At 35.6% G+C, this 21,743-nt stretch overlaps 1 protein-coding gene across 1 annotated transcript; it reads right to left on the reverse strand.

The window, feature by feature from the left end:
• Positions 1-1,979: 1,979 nt before the first annotated feature.
• Positions 1,980-19,864, reverse strand: DNAH14 (dynein axonemal heavy chain 14). The gene is made up of 9 exons (XM_074820622.1): positions 19,764-19,864; positions 18,670-18,837; positions 16,884-16,996; positions 12,465-12,715; positions 10,834-10,974; positions 9,489-9,622; positions 8,106-8,270; positions 5,768-5,880; positions 1,980-3,733 (listed from the first exon to the last, which is right to left on the reverse strand). The coding sequence occupies exons 2-9, from the start codon at positions 18,814-18,816 to the stop codon at positions 3,661-3,663; spliced, it is 1,137 nt and encodes a 378-aa protein (XP_074676723.1). The 5' UTR covers positions 18,817-18,837; positions 19,764-19,864; the 3' UTR covers positions 1,980-3,660.
• Positions 19,865-21,743: the final 1,879 nt, after the last annotated feature.

The following is a 21,743-nucleotide window of genomic DNA, read 5'->3' on the forward strand; positions in this document are numbered from 1 at the left end:
TATTTAAAAGTACGCAATACTCTTTTAAAATGGAGGAACTTTGGTTATTTTCATCTTCTCTGACATTCCAGGAAAAAATGGTGTCAGAAAGGTCTGAACAACTTCAGCGACTGAAATGCCAGAAGATTTTGGTTTTTGCATGCAGGGGTTCCTACAGTACTATTCTTAACAGAAGTTAACCTTCTCTGTGATAACAAACCTTAATTTCACCTGTAAATATTATGGAAATTTTAAAGTGAAAACTTAGAAGAATCCTAATTGATAAAATCATATCTTGTCTGGAAGAAAATAATTTGATATTTCTATTTGTACTGATTTTTCTTATTAGCAGTTTTTCTTACTAAAGAACTCATTTTATTATTTGAGTTTTTAATTTGACTTGTAGGACTTTATTTGGCAAGATCTTTCTGAAATCTGAAAGCAGCTGGCTTCTCTTTCTCAAGAAAGGGGTTTGTCATAGTAACATTGCTATGTCTGGTTAAGTTCCCATTAACAGATGATCTACTTAACCTTAACCAGAAGTGAGAGTAATATCCATTGGTTAAAGATTTTATCCACAACCCATACCTCCAGAGTAGACGTTATTATAGTAGCCTTGCAAGTATGCAGACTGCTATCAAACACTGTGAAGACAGCTTTCTTGTGTTTATTTATCTGAATTATACTCCTTCTGAATCAGTCCCTCTTGGTTGGCAAGGAAGGAAAACATGGTCAGGATCTAGTTTTTGTTACTGACATAGTCCTTGCAAGCTGGGGAGTTTCTCTCGTGCCCTAAAAGGATTAACACCAACACTGGGTACCAAGCTACAAATAATTTTAGATATGTGCAAAATAGAGCTTAGCACTGATAGCATAAAAAAGAAAAAAAGCTGACGTTCACTAGTAAGTCCTCAGAGTGAGCAGAATGTGGTTGATTGTGGTACTATAGGGGAACAGTGACAAATTGTGGACTGTCATAGGAAAGTGCTGGAGCAGTTACTATGAATAATGGCACTCCACTAATCAATAGAGGAAGTAGCAAGACTTAACCCACTCTCACCACATTTGCAAGAACGGCAGTCAGTAGCAAGTGAGCACTGAGATGCCACATGATGCCCTGGTGGCTTTTATCATCAGCTGCTGAAGAGGTCCTTGCTGGGCTGCCCTTCAGATCAGTGAGGCTATAAAAGATTTATGGACCTTGAATCTAAAGACCATGAAGGAGATGGCTAGGAGACGAGTGTTGCTTTGGTTTTGACATTCCTAATTTCCTTTGCTGTCTAAAGATTTTATTTTTTTAAAGAAGGTGAAGGGCCAGTTTCTAATACTTGTGCAAATCCTTGAACAACTAGATACAGCATTTTTTCCATAAGGCATAATCTTATGTTCTACCCTAGCAAGTCCAGAGGGCTGCTAAGTGCTTGATCTTTTCTAGAATATTTGTTTTCTTTTTATTTTACATAAGATTCCTTTAAACTCTCTCCAGTCTTTGAAAATAATTTATATAAATCTTAGACAGTTTTGTCTTCATTAACATAACCAATTGTTCAATGGCGTAAATGACTGAAACCATGAGTAATCCAAAATCTGAGAGTTTAGGACAACTAAAATGATATCAGCTATTACTTTATTTAAGAGACAACTCCTTTATAATAACACCATTAAAATATGTGACCCTAAGTACCAGGAAGGACTTGTAAGGTGACGATAAGCAGCACTGGGTTTTATGCCTTTGACTAATAGCGCTGGGATATTCAAAGGGAGGGTCTCTCTTCAGCAGATGTTCCTGATAACAAAATCTTAGGCTCAAGTTCTGTGGGGGAATACAGACCAAAAAGAAGGACTGTAATGGGTAGAATAAATATATAAGTAGGCTAAGCTCACAACCTCTTATTTCTGATAACAAAGCCGTTATGTGGTCTCCAAATCAAAACAGGTTCCTTTTGTTTTTGTGATTTGTATGAAACAATGTGCACACCTTTGTGTAGAATACAGAAATACAGCAAACAGTCAATGTGCAGTTCAAACGTATTTGCATTTCACTATCCATGTTTAGAGTACTCTTTTTAATGATTTTAAAACACGGAATAGCATAATCCAATCTATTTATTGCATGAATAAACTTTGAAGAGCTTTGCTTCGATGTGACATATAAGAAATATAAAGATTTCAACAAATCCAACAAATTGCTTTTCTTAACACGTAGAGATCTAAATCATTTTACGAAAAATCAGTTGCATAAACAGGCTGTGTAGTCCACATAGCATTAGACGTCCTTCTGTGATTTCCTTTTGAAAAAGTATCCTGCCCTAACCTACCTATATGAAGGTCCAAAAACTTTGTGTGAGCAGCAAAATACTAAGGAATAAAACCAAACCCAAAAACTAACCAGAACAAATATATGGACTCTATAGGGACTATGCTCTCTTTCACCATCTCTGTTCAGAGGAAATTTGAAAATTTATTCAAATGCTGAAGTGTGGAGAGCATCAGAACTACTTTATAGTTTATAAAAGGGTTACAGTTTAAGGTCATATGATTTCACGGCATAGAAACCTTTCAAAAGACAAATCTGATTTTGACAAAACATACTAAAAATATTCTATAGTCAGGTCATTTAAAGTGCCCCAACTGAATTTTTATGAACTTGCCACCTACAAAAAATCTGCTTTTAGGGAAAGCGATATGTAGCTGTTAAACATTAATGTATGAATTAATGAACGCGTCTCTGACTAATGCCAAGCAAAGAGAAAACATGATTTTTTTTTTCAGAAGCTGACTCATCATATATTATTTTTAATTATACATTCCATAAATGACAGTTTTCAGATTTTATGCCATTAAAAAACCCTGTTTATTCAAATACCTTTCCTATTTCAGTAACTTTAAATTTAGAAGACAAAGGACTACCTGACAGTTTATGCCTTTTTCACTTGACTGTTCTAATAGAACAAAAAGGCCACCAACCTTTCCCAGCTCCTTACCCCTAGGTACAAGTGAAAGATCTAATCCATATGCTCTCAGCGCAAAGTTAATCATTTGATATAACCCCCAGAAAGAAGTCTCTTCCTCACATAATGGTTTATTAAAAACTTGTAAGGATAATCTGAACAGCAGGATACATTTCCATAAAAGGGGAAAAAAATTTCTTGTGAAGAGTTAACAATGTCTTTTTCATAATCAAACCTACACAATACAAATATTATTTACACGCCAATAAAGGATGGCCTTAAGGAGAATAGATGAAGTGTGATGGGATTTTATTTACTTGCCTCAACATACAGACTGAATTCCATCTTTTCTTTCAGCCCATATTCAGTCTGGATTTGGTGCAACTGCTCTCATTTTACAATATAAAACTATATTATTATTTTCATCCCATTTATAGCAAAAATCCCTAGTCATAAAGCAGAATCCCACTGTGCTTGGCACTAGACAAACATCAAATTAAAGCTCAGCTTTCTTCAGATTAAAATTCCAGGCTCCTTACAAGCAATATAAAGGCACCATAAAAGTTTTATCAGAGTACATCTTTCATGCTATTATTAACAAGTTATCTGGCATTTGAATAATGTTCTTTGTTGATTTATAAAGTATTTAAGGAAAATAAGATACAAATTGGTAATCTTTACAGAAGGAGATGAAGTATTCTTTAATTCTTTTCCCATGAAAAACCTATATTCAAATTGACTTGGTCTTGTTCTCCTTGCTTCTTCTAGCATTGATTTTCCAGACTAGAAAGCATTTCTTCATTCTAGAAGCAATAGAAATAATTATTTATGCATGTAAATTTTACTGACTGTCATACCTGCTGTTGCAACAGCTCATTAACAGCACTTATGCTACTGGGAGACAGATGCAGATCTATTTAGCCAATTCCCACTTTCTAAATCTGCTCCCAAACATTGCCTCCACACCTCTTCATCTGTCTTGACAGATGTATGAAAAGGATAGCTAAAGCAGAGGCCTGTTGTACCCACAAAAGAAAAAGTACACTAAGCAAACATTAATATTAGCTTGTTTTAAACCCAAACATGAGCATCCTTGATGTATCATAATTGCATAAGCATTTTTGTGTCCAGTAAAAATAGTATTGCCACTGCCAATAATAAACCAGAAGCTTTAAGCTAACTGTGCCTTATGTTAATCGTACCAAGTCCCAGTCCTGATTGGTTAGGCTTGTTACCAACTTGTTCTCCAAATTTCCTGTGTAAACCGGACCTTGGTACCAGACATTTCTTGTTGAGATGTAGGTTAAGCACAGAATAACAGTAAAGGCCTTGAAAATACGACCACAAATTGAAAACAGAGTCCCAGAACTCACAGTTACTGGGCAGTGATAAAACAGAACTTCCAAAGCTGGGCAAATACTACGTTTACTTTAAGAAAAGAAACAGCAGCCAACTAAGGAAAATCAACAAAGAAACAAACAAATAAACAAAACCCAAAACAACCAAACAGCAAAGCTAAAGGATAATGAACCTGCTTCAGACTGGGAAAGTGTTCATTAATTAAGCTTTTGCAACACCTAGCCCAGAGGCAGAGGCCAATTGTCTAGAAACAATATAGACACAATACATTTATAAATGTGTAGGGTCCCCAATGCAGTTGGGCTGGGAGAAGAGATGAAACAAGTTCATTATCCTTTCAGCTTCCCTTGGCAGACAGGTTTTGAGCCTTGCCACCTCAACCTCGGTGACTAAGGCAATCAAGAACTGTGCTAAACACACCACATCAGCACTGTGGTACTGCATGCTCACAGGTAGAGATTGTGAGGGATTAACTGACTACGGAGTCATAATGACTGATAATGGATATGAACTAAGTATTAGCATAAAGTGCATAGTTAAAGAATGTCGGTTGAGTAAAATTTTATTTAAAAGTTTAAAATTGGCTTCTAAACATTCCCATCACAGCAATCTTTAATTCTCTGATTGACATATATACACACATATTCAGTAACAACCAGCATTATCAGAATTTTGTGGAGCAATATAATAAAATAAAATCATGATTACTTTGGTTAATTTTTAGATGTGGAATGTGGCACTGGCAAACATAAAATGCATTTTTGAAAATGTGTGAAATTTGTGATGCCATCTTTGTGAGGACTGGTGCACACACAAAAAAACTTGCATGCACAAATCCAACATGAGACACAGGGTCAAGCACCAAAACTGAATCACTTCCAGCAATATTCTCTACATGAAAGTAAAAAAATAAACCAGAAACAAGTATCTCCCCCTAAAAAGTAATAAAAGTAAAATATAGAGACAAATGTGTAGGAGGTGGATGTTTAATATTAGTCTAAGCAAGAGGTTAAAATTCAGCTATAATGTTTTTACTGATGTTTCCAAAACAGCCAGCCACTAAATATTTTCTTCTATTTTACACATAATTTGCTTGAATGCATTCTATATAAGATGAATGTTATTAGCTGCTTTGTACATTCTATATAATGTGGAAGAGAACAAATGGAAGAATTAACTTGCCTCCTAAAAATTAGTGCATAGGAAGATATTATTAGAGTTATTTTTATTTCTTCTAAGGTCAAATAAATAAACAAGATGAAACAAAAAATAATCAAAGAGAAAAGAGGATGTTTGGTTCCATTAATGATTGAGACATAAGAACCAAAAAGATCTTGAGTAGTCTTTAGATATTGTCACTCTTAAAAATGCCTATGCAGGAATTAACACAGTATTAAGTTGGCATTTTATCATGCAAACATATTGAAAATTATTACTGTAATTGGTTAATGTCAATTAATTTTTTTTCATTTCGTTACCGGAAATTGGAAAAGAAATTCAGATTAAGTAACTTAGAATACAGGTGTCTTTCACGCAGCCATTGTGGCACTGGTGTTATTTCCATTTCTCCTAATTTATGGTCTGCAGAAAACTAGGGAAAAAAAATAAGAAAAAATATACAACTCCTTTTGAAAAAGAATTTGACAATCGATACTGATTCTTCATTATCAAAGACAAAAAAGCATGAATGCTGATGACCTCAGCAGTGGCAACATTAATCATGTTTTATCTTGTCTACCTATGTAGTTTTGTTTAATTTTGAACAAGCTTACAGTTACATGTTTTTATCATTTTAAATATTAAGATGCTTCTGTCATTCAAAATATGTCATTATGGCACATACACACTATTCAGGAAAGTATTCAGGCAGATGTCTGAGTCTGTCCCTCGTTAGGAAAGCCCCTCAGTACATTTAAATATCCACTTATTTAGGCTTATTGAATACCTTTCTTGTACAAAAATGCTTTCTATCACAGAAAGTATGTAAGAGGGAGAAATTTGAATGTACTTATTTATTGTTAGCAAGTAAAACTATGGAATATCAATTTCTTCCCATCACTATGTGATACAACACTGAATAAGAGGAAATGAGAATTAGACCTGTGGAAAGGTTTTCAATACAATGTGGGCAGATACACCCACTCAAAGGGTGGTCATCATAACACATTCTGGCAGCAAACTCCAAAAAACCTTTTCCTGAACCTCTGTCATATCTTTCAGGTAGACAAACAGCATCTTAGAACCAAATCAACAGCAGGGCAAGCAAATAGACTTTCATTCTCCAAAGAGAATGTTCACACCTGTGTGAAATGATATAAAAAGTACAAATTATAAATTAGCAAAATTCCTTTTCAAATCATGGGCTGGAATCTGACTGCCAAGGATACAGTAAAGTGGTAATGGGCATATGTACTTTTGTAGAAATCTTCATTATCTTTCATAGGAGTATAAGAGATAAAAGATCAGGTACTAGGCATTAATTAACTGTTTTGAATGAATCATTCTGTGGTTCAGACCACAGTAGTAGTAGACCTTTTATTAGAGATGTTTTGGAACAAATCACTTTGTATTTAAATCAAGGTTGTACTTCAAATTTCTGTACTACATCAAGCATTCTGAAGTCAAAGGAACAAGGTCACAGCCTTTTCCTCTGTCAGGTTCCCAACATTTATTCTTTTCTTCCAATTTGGTTTTATAAAAGCTTAGTAACTCCACTGATAGAAAAGACATTTTCCTCATTTTAACAACAGTAATTGCATCAGTTTCTAAGCTATGTCTGTAATTTTCTGACATTCAAATCATGTATCTCATACATACAACAAAAAAAGTTTAACTTTAGCATCCAGCAACAATCCAATTATGTAAATTATGCAATTATCACTTCTTCCATGCAAGTTTAGTGTCATACTAGTTCTAAAATTTACTGATGCTAAAGAGAAAAAGGGTTTCAAAGTTGAGTTGTGTTCAAAGACATTTAGGAACTGATGAAACATCATGAAATGTGGTGCTCATATTCTTAAAAGGTATTATTTTTAATGCTTCTTTTAGGAATATAAGTACTCTGTGCTCCTGGTGAGATGGATTAGCTCTCTAATGTGACTGAAAATTCACCTAACAAGATAAATACACATATAAAGTATTTTCATTCATTTTATGCTAAATTAGTGAGATGATCCATCATACTGGCCATGAAATCACCAGTGCCAATGCAATGGAGAGGGTGGCTTAAAGCCGGATTCTCAGCAGCCTTACATGGGCTTAAACCAGTTGTGAGATGTCATTCTGAGATAGAGAATAAACTTTGGTCTTTTATTTTTTAAAAAGAAAATGCTGTCAAGACTAAACAAAGACTAATTAATAAGTCACTAAGGGCTTACCCATTTACAATGAAAAGAGTAAAAGAACAGAAAAAGCAAAGATAAGGCATGAACATTACCAATTGTCACACACAACTATCAGCAGAGGGTATGCCCTTGTCTGAGATGAGAACACACAGGATGGTCTGCATTACTATGCCTAGGAATGCAGATGGTTGGTGGATTACTGGATGCTAAGTTTTAAGTTACCCGTCTTCTGATACACCTAGTCTTGAGCTATACCATAGTTCAAGATCTAAACACGTGCCTGAGCAAAAGGATGAACTATGTTCAGCTCAAAGCCAACAGAGGACTTGTCTTTAGGAGGGATCAGTAAGCTCCTAAGCAAAGAAGGTAACATAATTGCAATGGGAATACATGACAATAAATGAAAAGCAAAATGTTCTTTCTGTGGAAATCTCTGGGTTCATGTTATTCTGTGCGTTGTACAACATACTACCTTAGACACAAATGAAGCTGTAATGGTCCAATATTCTTTGTTCTGCAGAGCTGTATTTGTAGAGACAACCTCTAAATCATATGGGTTGTAGGGAACTTTAAAGTTCTTCCTGTTTCGTTCAAGACAATATATATATTCTCCACTATCTTTTAGCAGTAAAGGCTTCTGTCAAAAGAGGAAATTATTTACATGTATATATGTAATTTATTTTTCATCATTAGAAATTATATATCTACATATTTTACTATGAGAAGAAAAGTAAAAAAGTACCCAAAAGTTTTGATAAGGTACTTAGTGGCAACACTGAATGGACTAGAAAGTTATTCTACTATCATCACATTTTTCTATTATTTCTGCTCTAGATAATTATTTTTCAGTTCCACCAACAGCTAGTTAAATATTACTTTTTCTTGTTGAGAAAACAGTTTCATATAACCCTATTAATGTTATAACGTTTTTATCCAAATCTGAAGAAACATTTTAGTAGTTAAGTTTCTCCATCTATAAAAAGTGGTAAACACTGCTAAGATTAAAAAAACACCATAAAGCTCTTTAGTAGCAAACACCTATACAGTTAAAGATTGTAAACATCAGTGATACCTCGTTGTTTTGAAAATATGTCATTACAGCTGGAAGAATTTTTAGTTTTGTGGACAATTGTAATGCTTCTTAAAAATTTTGCAGCCATATCTGAAATCAAAACTCCCAAGGGACAAAATATAAGATAGATTTCATTTTTATTGTGCATTCAAAATGTTTCACATTGCACATTGAAAAAAACCTGATTATTTTTGCTGTATTGACCTTTTTTTTTTTTCTTCGTGAAAAAGTGTGTATGCAAAGTTATAATTAAACCAGACATGTGTCTGTCTGTCATTGAATGCACCAAACTAGTAAGAGAATACAGGCAGTGTCCCATCTGGCTACATTAAGAGCAGACTGCCCAGTACCACTCACAACAAATACTGGCCTCATAGTTGGCATGTCTGATCAGGACAGACATGATCACAATTCAACTTAGTGCTAGAATAGCTCAACTATGGGGAGCACTGGCTAAGTACTGAGTTTAAGTGATTGCTATGCACAAAGAGATGGAAAAAATAATTCTAGGTGCCACTACTCTCCTCCCAGAATAATTCTAGGTACCATCTCCTCGCAGAACTCTACTATGGCTCTGACCATTGCAGTGTAATTCAAGCCTGCTAATTAGAATTCTAAGAGTTTATTCTCTTTAAACGTTAAACAATTTCTTGATTCTAAGAACAGATCTACCCTTTTTTAGAGGCAAAAACTTTCACGAAATAAGTATTTTAGATTTATAACCAACATCATTTCTAGAATGTGTAATTGCACAGGATGTGGAGAAGGGAAAGTAAAATTCACCGTAAGTGTGAACTTCTGAAATCTGGCCACATCAGCCTCTCTAGCTAACCGTTCACATGATGGTAGCTCTGTTTGCCATCCAAGTTTGCCTCGAAGCCTCAAAATATGTGTTATAACATCATCATCAATTGGTTCTGGTACATCAAGAAAAGAAAAAAAGTGGGGTTTTTTTCCCTTAAACATAAAATCTTTAAATTTATTACACAAGCCAGCCAGACATTCATTCTTTAGTTTCATTGCATAAGCCTTAACAAGTGTGGAGGATTAGTCTAATGTTAATTAGACTGAGTTGGAAGACATTAAAAACATGTCTCAGAAAGTCTTCCTCAAAAAAAACCCCAAGCCATCAGATATTCCAGTTTTACTGCAGTTGAAGGACAGTGGTTCAATTGAGTTCAGAGTAATTTCAATTTCCAGTGATTTTACAGTGATTTGGTGTAATTTACACAGCAAAATTCAAAGTACTCAGTAGAAAAATCATGACTTACTTCCCAAAGACCTTCTCGAATGCTAAAAAGCCTGAAAGAATAAGAAAGGGCTCCTGAAGAGCAAAATCTCAGCAAGAAGAATGGTGAAAATAAAAGAATAACAATAATACATTTCTTTCTAATATTAAAAAGAAATTCCTTTTTACATGGAAACATAGTACTCCACTAATCAGACCAATCTAATCCTGCATAGGAGAAGAACACTCTAGCTGAACAAAAGACCCTGCAACATTATGGAAAACTATTTGCAATGTCCTGAAAAGCATTAAAAATATTTTTTCTTAAGTTTTTTCATCCCTATTAAAATGTACATAGACAAAAAGTTTGCAAAAAAAGCAAAAAGAAAATTGAAATCCAGTTGTGGTATCATTCCTTCCCCATTTTCAGACTCAGTGATAGGTATTTTTAATGGAGAAATAATGACCAAAATCTATTTTTCCCAACACTAATCCTGGAAGGTAAGTGGGAAAACATGACTACTCTTTAGAAATCTTCTGATTAAAAGAAAACTTACTGTAGCTAACTCTAAAATATAAACAATATTAAAAGAAAATTTCAAATGCTGTCTGAAATTCTGCTCTGAGATCGGGTATAAAAAAAAAATTAGAAGGTGAATACAGAGGGTAAAGTTGTTACTCTTTGAAATAAGGTTTAAAATGACAGCACTCTCTCATTTACAACTGTATCAGCTCTGCCCTACACATATACTCTTACTCTAAAGGCAGGAGAGGGATGAGGAAAGACAGTAGCAGTTGAGTATATTCTCCATTATATCAATGTAATCTGAAGTAAATACTCTGGCTGTACAGGCATAACTAACAGCATATTCTTCCCCTCCAATGCTACAATTTACGTACCCGTTCTATCATAAGAATGAACTTTGGTTCTCAAAAGCTTTTTGGAAGATCTTTCAACTTTTAGTGGCTCACAAGTCTTCTCATGGCAACTTGGTTCCAAAACAGCTGTTTGCATTTCAGTCTTTTGAATATAATCTGCAACTGACACATTAAAAAGGAAAATAGTAATTTAAAGCAGATCATTATGCACAATTATTTTCTAATTTAATGTTCCTACAAGTTTACATTTCTGCAATATCTACTTCCACAAATGCATTCTGATGGTTTTAATATTTGTATATAGAGAGACGTACACACACAGAGATGATGTTTCTTTTTGTTGGCAATACATTAAAACTTGTATTCAGATCATCAGTTGGCATCAGTTACTTCAGTATGTTTGGATAAGAAACGTAGTACTTGTTTCCTGTCTATCCCATGAGGTAAAGAGGATAACATTGACTTTTGTTGTTTGGTTGGTTCTGTTTATTACTGGAAAACCTTATCATCAATTCTGAAAGAGAGAAAGCCTGGATCCCAGGAAAGCAGCCTGCTCAGCAATAGACAAAACATTGATGCCTTATCAGCACTGTTCTAGCCACAGATATAAAGCACAGCTGCATATGGACTACTTCAAAGAAAGTTAACTCCATCCCAGGCAGAGTCAGTACAACCCTACACTTCAATGCCTTGTTTAACAAGGCACAGTTTCTTAATTTTCATTTTTAATGTGCTGAAGACTTCTAGGACACAAATGATTCAAAAATGTTTTCTGCAAGTTTCATTCAAAGTCTAGTCTAAAAATTACTGATGTAAATGAACTCCAGCTTGCAGACTTGCTTGAATTTTGACCTGTTGATGTCAGTTTGAAACTTGCAATGACTTTCAAAGAGCAAGAATTGTGATCACAAGGCCGCCAAGTCTTTGTGATGTGGGAAGTTGTATGTATTTCCCCATACATACACTTCCATGAACTATGATTCTGCATTTCAGAGAGATGATCTCACTTCACACTTCAAAAAAACCCCAAGTTGATTGGAGAACAATACGAAAGACAATCATATATTTAGTTTTCATTAACATCTGCTGGAAAAAGCATATTCAAGACCCATTACACAGCCTTCGCACTGAAAGAAACTTTGAATAGGTAAATCTACACAGAAAAGAAGTAGGGGTAACTGTAACTTTTTGAAAACCAGAATAAATGCACACTATTATGCACTTTGCAGTTGGTATACTGAGTTAAAGTCAGTGTTACATCTACACTATTCCATTTTTCCTTTTTGTTTCTTAAAAGATGTGAAGCTTTGCAGGAGTCTTTTTATGTATTCACCACCTACAAAGAAAGTGCTGGTTGCATCCCCTGTAATGCCCAGAGAAAGAAGAGCATTCCCTCCTAAGGGCTTCAGAGAGAAGGACAGGGTGTATGTTCATGTACGGCTGCAATATTGTATCTCAGCAAATATTAGAAGCCCAGTAAGTCTGTTATTTTTGGCCGAAAAACAAAAAATGAGCTATCAGACCATGCTTGAAGTAAAAACTGGAATGCTTGTGACTTACAGTACTCTTTGTTAGAAATGCACTGGAGGACACCGTATATGTACAACTATTTCAAAAAGAATTGTTACAACGATGAGGGAAGAAAGTAATACCTTCTATTACCCCACTTTCTGCCATTTTAGGTACTTTACCATGTACAGAAGATGAAGCTGGTGTGCCAAAACCAGGCTGAACATCTTTGCAAGCAGAAGTCGCGGGAAGGGTCTTTTTCAAAATCTCATTCTTTGACATTAGGGATGCCGGTTTTATTATGCTCCTTTTTAACTTCATTGTCTCATGCTCTGACATGTTAGTAGGCTGACAAACAGATTCTTCTCTTCCCTCTTTATGCATCCTTGAGAGTCTAAAATTGAACAATATACTCTTTTAGGAAAAAACCTGAAGATGCAGTCATACAGGCAAAATAGAACAATCAACTAAAATGCGACTTGTATAATGGTTTGAATTTATGATTAAGATACAGCTGTCCTACAGCACAGAATTAGAGCTTTACTCATGATGAATAAAACATACAGTGAGGGCGGGGAAAGAAATCTAAATAAAATTACATCCCTACCTCTTGTTCTCTTACACTATAGGTATTAGAAGCAATATTACATAAAATCTGCCCATTATTTTGATTTGTCTCAAAGTTAAAAGAGCTTCAAGGTTAAACTAAGCTTAAGCTCTGGGAAATACAACCGAGAAAATAATACTTCAGAAAATCAATGCTATAATTTGTTCTCATTCTTAGTAATTCCAACAGCATGGTATCTACTATAAAAGCAGAAAGAAGATAATAAGTTGTATTTTGTAAATTAAATTATTTCCTAGAGAAAGCATAAAAATAAGAATCCTGTAATACAGGTTTTGCATTATAGTGGGGTTTTTTTTCAAGTTCATTCTTAGATTTATAAATCAATCTGAAAGTCTCTTAAATAAGTTTAATACACATGAAAAAGTAATTCAAGGTTAAGCTAGAGAGCTCTGGAAAGTATATGCCCTACATTAGCCTGCCTTTATGAAAACATAAGAAAAATAACTATCAGCAGTTAAAATACAAAAAAAAAAGGACACAGGAGAGTCAGCTACACCAGCTTCTTGTGGATGACTTAGCCTCTGCACGCACTAAAGCATGCACAGTTTAGATATATTTTTAATCTCTGAAGTTTCAACTACATTCACTTGTCAGGACAAGACAAAAAATAAATAAAAACCATGAAGGAAGTAATGATTTCATTCACAGCTTGCTCTCATTTAGTCAATTACATCTTCAGTAACAATCAAAAATAAACTACAGGAACAGTGGTGGGGAAATGAATTAAGATAACTATGCTTCAACTAACTGTTGGTCCTACTCTGTTATGGATACATTGTAAAAAATTCAGACTGAAAAGGCTAATTCATAATCTAGATTATTTCAAAGTGGCAATGGCATCAAAGAATCACTCAGAGCAGCTGAAATTCTCTAAAACTCATGTGCCAGAAATTTTTGCTTTAGCAGCAGCCACACACTATATACACACTTCCCACAAGAGCATGAAAGATCAATACACAAGTCTTGAAGCTTCTCTTCCAGAACAGAATTCCATAATGCAAACTATTGAAAGGAAGGACAGAGCCACCAAAAATACATCTCAAAGACGTTACTCTATTCCATAACTTCTTTCTTCACCTGGTACTTGTTCACTGTAACTTCTTTCTTCTGGTACGTGCACACTTAGCTGTGGGCAGCACTTCGACAGCAGCCTGTTCCTTTGAAGACTGATTTCAGGTCTTTGAGAGAAAGAGCAGCTTTGCCTGATATAACAGCAATCTTGACTAGATATAACCTTAGCATTCTCAGTGTGGCTCTTCTAGAGGTCTTGAACCTCAAAGCAGTGCATGAATGTGCATGTGGTAGTTCAGGGACTAATCAGAAAGAACAGGAACAGTAGCCACTTTCTGGAAAGATGGGAGAAAGGGAGAGGGGACCTGGTAACAGAACAGTGAATATCTACTAACTAGATAATCATATACAGTGATTATCTAGGTATCAATATTTTACTGCTTATCTGGCAGAGACCACAGTCACTCCCTTGCACATATCTGAGGCACATCTGTCATGCAACGACACACAGATGCAGGAGACAACATGGCTCAGAATAGGCAGGTAAGTTCTTATCTCCCTCATCAGACTGTCACATTGAGAGACACCAATGTCCACTCAGATCTGGAATTCTTGGAGGAAGTGTAATTTGGCCAAACTCTGACATGGCCCTATAAATTCCATTATTTGTACTAGAATAAAATTTGATTTTCGCATCTTTACCCTTCCCTGGGTCAAGATTATGCAGCTGTCCTCTGCTAACTGTTAGGAAGAAACACTTCTTTTTTTAAACTGATCTCTTCTCTAGCTAGGACATAGTGCTACACTGTGCTGGTCTGCTCTCCTCTTACCTAGACGAGTAGATCAGTAGAATAATTTTCAGTAATAGCCCTCATTCACTATGAATTACATTTGCCATGTGATAAGATGCAAGCAAATATGAGAATTTATTCCAAAATGTAAGAGGTGCAAACTAGATCCCTGGCTGCAAAGGAGGATTATGGTGGTTAGCAATTATCTTAATACTTGACTCTATGAATGGAGACTGGCTCTTCCTTAATTCAAAGATACAGGAACATCCTTTATTTGGGGGACTAGGAGCTAACTGTTATAGAATCCTTTCTTCACAGTCTCACAGTTACAGCAGAGAAGATTTCTTAAAGAAACTTGTGAGAAAAATCTAAAAAAGGAGTGGAGAACTAGACTGCACTGAACTGGATGGTACAGCCAGTGCAGACAGTTCTGTGCTAAGAGGAGTTTTGCCTTGTGAAAAGAGGTGTGAGAGCAAAAAAGTGAAACCTCGGGTAGCAAAAGGAAACCCCAAATAAGGTTCCTCTGTTGACTGAAGAGTGATAAAGTGCTGGCAAAGTCAAACCCAGTATGTGAAGGATGAGACAGAAATCTGTTAGCAGTCCCTGATATACTAGTAGCAGCACCTACGTGCTTTCCTGAAGACAAATTTACAAAGCCAAAAGTTTTATCTGTTCAAAATAGACAAACACAAAATAAGTTGTACTGTGAGCACTGAAACTAATGAAGACTGGCAGTTTCCTAATCTGTGCTTTAATACTGCCTAATCACTCCCCAGAAATACTTCCATCTTCAATTTCCATGCTTGAATTCCTCCCCTCAGCTTTCTCTCACATCACTTACTAATTAAACTAGACAATTAGCAGCACGTATTGTGGCTGGTGATACAAGCCAGAATGCAGATCCTTACTGTTCAGATACTTTCCAATATTTAGGATGGAGACCATTCTGACTGGCTCAGGAATGATAAAAATTGAGGTTCCATTACACAAAACCTCATTTTTCACAAACTGAGAAGTTCACATCCTCCAGATGTCTACATCTCTCATATGAGTTTAGATGCAAGAGATCAATTAGTTCAAAATCTGTTGAGAAGAAAATCCTAGACAAACTTCCTTTTTTTTTTTTTTTTTTTTTCTTTCCCCCCCAAAAAAAGGAATTTAGGCTAAAATACTCCAGGACTGGTTTTAATCCAATCTACAAAACTCAGGAATAGAGGTTTGCCTGGAGGAAGCTATTCTTGTCTCTTCAGTCTCCAAAAAATGCTTTCCTTCCTCATCACCTGTATGAAAGAGAAAGCAAACCAAAAGATGGACTGTGCCAGAAGACTGGGGATTATGATCTCCTAAAGCTTCCTGCCACAGGTATCCATGGAGGATGACAGTTTGAGGATGTTTAAAAGGGGAGAAGACAAGTTCATGGTCAACAGGTTCATAAACAGGTACTTGGAAATGCTACAGCCCCAAACATTCATAATGCAAAATTTCCATATGTTATGGATGCTAAGGGACTACAGGGGAAATGGACTGCAGAAGGCAGTCAGTGAGGCTCGCATGGTCACCCTAAATAGGCTCTACTGCTAATGTTAGAGACAGAATACTGGACTTCACTGATCCCACTACAGCAATTTTTCTGAACCTTCAGTTCTTGGCAAGTATACATCATCCCTTCACCTTGTCATGCCACTTCAAAGGTTTTTTGATACAGTATTTGTGAGCAATATGAACAGTCCTTTAGTTTCACTTCAGGACAACAAACATTAAACACTTAAATCAACTCAGTCATCGTATTCTATCATTAAATTTGAGAAACACTAATGCTTGTCTTCTTTTATACAGGCGAAAGCCAGACAGTACATAGGAATACATTTGCACATGTATATTATTCCCCATTGACTAGACTGTATTCTGGTTGCAATGACTTCTCTAGCACTTCAGATTTTCAGTGACATAAACTGGATCAGACTCTATTGCAAGGGGTGAAAATTATAGGGTTTATGCTGGAGCATCAGTCTAAGCTTTACAGAATTTGCAGGGAAGTAGTCAAATAATTCAGTAGAATACATCCATTGCTGCTTCAAATTTTAAGTAGCAGTAAAGAAAAAGTTATCATAAAAAAATATAATTTCACATACACATTTCCAAAATATACGCCTTCCACTTTTATTGTTGCTTTGTTTTTCCTTTCTGTATTTGGTCTGTAAACTGCTGTGTGAAGAATAGGGTATTTCTTCTCTACTGAGGATGACTGGGAACAAAGGGCAGAGAAATACATAAATTTTAATAACTATTGAGTGAATGATCATATATTATGATCTAAAAAAATCCAAGAAGACATTTATTCAACAGGCATGGAAAACATTTTCAAACCAACTGATAGCTTAACTCGGCTTTCATTATAGAATTTTTCTGAGTTAAGATATACAGCATTTCACATGCATAAAAATTTACTTATAAAAAGAATCTTGATAAATGACTTAAAAATAATGGTGCTCAGAACACTAAAATTAATGTCTATTATTTTCATATGGAGTATAAACTTGCTTTCTCCTGTTTCCATCAACCTAAGCCTAATAGTTACAAACCTTCAGAAAAGGAAATTCTAAGTTTAGAACAACAAATCATTGTTTTTCAGGACAGTTGAGACAAACACTAACTAAATGAAAATACTTCCATTAATCATGTAAATTAGATTAATTTACATGAATTTATACAGGAAGTAAGGGATTCACATATATAAAATGTAGAGGTCTGATTTTGGTTATTCAAACTAGCATCATAAAATAGAATTTTGCTACCTGATATGATGAAAAGAAACAGTTTACACTGGATAAGAAAAAATAAGATAATGTAAAACTGAATATAATGTCTCTGCCTCATATTTGAAAGATACAGTTTACTGGTATGAGAAGATAGTTTAAATGATGAAGGCTAACATACTGTAGCACATTTGGTAAGAGCACCTAAGTTATGTGAGGATCTCCACTGTACTCTGCTTTGGAGAGACAAAGGGTTATAACAAATTAAGAGGATTCCTCCAACAATGGCAGGATTGTAATTTGGTTTCAAGCAAAACCACTTTTCTTCCAAATTCCCGTATTTCATTGTTACTCGGTATCAAATATTTCCTCCAGGAAAATGCCTCACAATAAATGGCAGCCTCTGAAATTTTCCTTACAAGGTTCCTAGGAGGAAGACTTTCACTCCCATGACTGCACAGGCACTAAATATGTAATCAACATGTATTCATATAACATGTTCCCAGGCAGAAGCCAGATTTAAAATAACAAAAAATACTGTACATAAATATATTGTAAATCTAGGATTAGCCTATGTATACCAAGGTTATCCAAACAAAGGATGCCTGCCTACACATTAGGTTAACATCACTTTTTTCAGTTTTACAAAACTTCCCAATATCCCCAAAGCTGTGCTGGCAAACAAAATCAGTTGTGTAAAAATTACTTTAACACTGTTACAAACTCCCAGAGAGTCTCTACAAGTCCCTATATTCTACTTCAAGTCTGTTTATATTTTGGTTTTGGACCACTCCTAAGACACTCTAACAGCTCAGCAACGCTATGTTTTCAACCGCCACAGTTGCACAGCATGCTCAGTCCAGAAGCACACATACAACAGCACCAGTTTTAATTTATGAGTGCATGAGCTAACCCTGACTCCAGGATTAGCAGCAACTGACCAGCATTTTTAAAGATCTAAATTTGGGATTTTGGTCACCCAGATTTAGAAAGGACTCAGGAACATACATGCTTTTATATTTAACTTTAGCTTAAGACAATATATAATTGTATCCGTAAACTCTAAGTCAGACTTTAGTATAATGAAACTATAGCTAGAAGGATATTAACTGCAATTAAAATATTAACACATTGTCTAGTTTAAAATCATGCACATTCTCACCAGTTCACTGTTGTCTTTTTCACTGCTGTCAGTTGGTTCACACACAATATATTTTCCTTTTACCATAAGCAGTACCTCTGCCCTCTCTGGTTCAAACCGGAGATGAGATACTAATTTTTCTTTCAGCATTTTGCTTTGCTCATTCATCTGGGGTAGGTATTCTTCAGCCTAACAGCAAGAAAATAACTATTGAATTAAATCTGCAACAATGACTGTCCTCCCACTATACTCTCAGAGTGAACTTCATACTTGAGAATATCTGCATGACTTATTAGAAATCAGGTGGTGTTCGGATATTTGCTTCTGCAGTGTTGGAACTGAAAGCTCACACAGTCGACAAATTAAAACCAGTTAATTGTACACCAAGTGGCAAATGAAACATACATTTGCTCTGAAAAATGAATAATGTAGAACTATAAAGGCAATAGTCATAATTTAGATTAAAATGTACATTTTTACAAGGACGTCTACGAGAAAAAAAAGAATCTCTGAATTTTTTAAGAGTTATATACTATATACAGTATATATGGAAAGTTTAAAAGAGTCTGAAAACGTATTCTGAGGATTTTTTTAAATGCTAAATCCAGCCAAAAATAGTAATCTTGAAAATCTAGTTCAAAAAGACCATTGTACTTTCTGACCAGGAAGATATTAATACAAAATTTTTTAAAAAAGCATTCAAAACCATGACAGAGCAGGTGTCTTCATTCCTGACTTGCAAATCTCACTCAGATATCACTGTAGCTTATTTTCCCAGTTAGGTCCCCCTTCTCCATTCCCTCACATGTTTCAGAATTACAGCATCATCAAAGCCCTGATGTGATAATATGTAACATGTTAAAAAAGTTAAGTATTATATACTTCGACTGTTGTCTCAGTCTCCAGAAGCTGATACGCAACAGCGTCATGGTTTGAACCCAACTGGCAGCCAAACACAGCCTCTCACTCACCCTCCCCCTGCCTGGGGGATGGGGGAATAAACTGAAGGGGTAAAGGGAAACTCACAGGTTGACATAAAAATGGCTTAATAATTGTAATAAAACAATAACAGTAATAGAAAGTACAAATGGGTAATGTACAGTGCAATTACTCACCACCTGCTGACTGATACCCAGCTCATTCCCAGCTAGCAATCCCAAAATATCAAGATCCTGCAATCGCAATCCCAGAAGTGAGAGAGAGCTCCTTCCTTCCTGGCTGCCCCTCCTTTACATACTGAGCACGATGTTACGGGATATGGAATATTTCAGTGGCTAGCTTGGGTCCGGTGCTCTGGCTGTGCTCCCTTCCAGCTTCTTGTACACCTGCGCATGGGCAGGAGACAGGGAGCGTCCTAGATCTCATAGCAACAGCTGAAAACATCAGTGTATTATCTGCATTCTTCTCATACCAAATTCCATACTGAATCCAAAACACAGCACTAGTCTAGCTACTAAGAAGAAAAATTAACTCTATCCCAGCCAAAACAAGGACAAACAGTTAATTATGAACTGCAAAGATATGTATAAAATCAAATTTAGACTGAAACAGATTACTGCAGATCAACATCTGCAAAACTAGTAGGGTCTGGCTCAACACATGCTAGCTCACTGCATAAAACCAGCCTGCTCTGTATTCACCACTTGTGAATGTTGTTCTGTGCCAACATCTGCTTAAAAGGGTCAAGGAAAAGCAATTTCATCTTTCCATTGATGTGGCCATTGGTGGACACAAGACAGATATGTAATAGGAGAAAGTAGTCTCACAGGACACACAGTTCCTTCATCATCTTAATTTCATATGTTATTAGCTTACAGCCTGTATCTCCCAGAATTAAACACTCTTATTTCCCACCCAAAAAGTGACTGATGTCCTAATGGCCGCAGTCTAGAAAAAGATGCTTTATTTGCATCCTATTATAAATCTTATGAACTATTAAGGTCAAATACTTAAATTCAAGAAACATCACTGAAATGATGTTGCATATGGCATTTTCAGTGATTTAAACAAACAGAGTACATAGAAGAATAAATCATAGAGCCATTTAGGTTGGAAAAGACCCTTAAGATCATCATGTCCAACTGTTAACCTAACACTGCCAAGTCCACCACTAAACCATGTCCCTAAGTGTCACATCTACATGTCTTTTAAATACCTCCAGGGATCTGCAAAGAATTCCAGAACTGTAGATTAAAAATGGATCAAAGTCCGAATCACAGTTCAACGATATTTAAACCCTGGAACTGGAGTTTATAAACAGTGTTAATGAAGTATAGACACCATACATTCTTCAATAATATTATTTATCCAGATCTCCAGACAAATTCCAAATGCCACTTGAAGTGTTAGTCTCTATTGTATATTCCATAAGAGAAAATGTATGACATCATAGGTAAAATATAAAGAGGTAAAGATCTTGCCTTGCTTCACATTTGAATTGCAGGAGGCTTAGTCATTGGCTATAGTATCTTTTGGGATTTTGAAACTCAGTGTAACAAGTCAGTGAGGCAGACTTGATTATTCCAGTGGAGTTAAGGCAACTCAGCAGCAGAACATAGTTTTATGAGGCTGCAAGCATAGCTGATCCCTTGAGCTCAGGTTTTTTCTCCTGTTTCTCTAGGATCCATAAGTAGCCCTGTGCATCAGGGCTCAGGTCACTCAGTTGATCTTAAAATTAGGAAATGGAAGGAAGGAGGACTTGTCTTATCCCAATGGCTGAGATCTCTTCTGAAACTACACAGTATTTTTTTAGATCTATCTGTATCCACAGTGGCAGGAGGTCACTGTGCTCATTAGATTAAAGATTAAGTGAAAGATGGTAAAGCATGAACATACCTTAAATTTCATGATGTCTTGAAGAGGTTTGATGAATTATGATCTAATATTAAGGTCGATGTTTAGCCTATTTTTGAACATCAGGTAAGATTACTTTTTTGGCAACATAAAAGCATCCTATGTTGAGAAGTGGCACTTTCCCCCTTGTAGTACTACTTTACAAACTATGTTTCGAACAGTCTAAAACAGTTTCAGCAGGGAAGTGCTGTGAGAATCGGTTGCTGAGGCAGCTGCAAGCACATGGTGACAGTACCCCTTCA

The sequence above is a fragment of the Strix aluco genome, chromosome 3 (genome assembly GCF_031877795.1).
Source record: "Strix aluco isolate bStrAlu1 chromosome 3, bStrAlu1.hap1, whole genome shotgun sequence".
Lineage (NCBI taxonomy): Eukaryota > Metazoa > Chordata > Aves > Strigiformes > Strigidae > Strix > Strix aluco.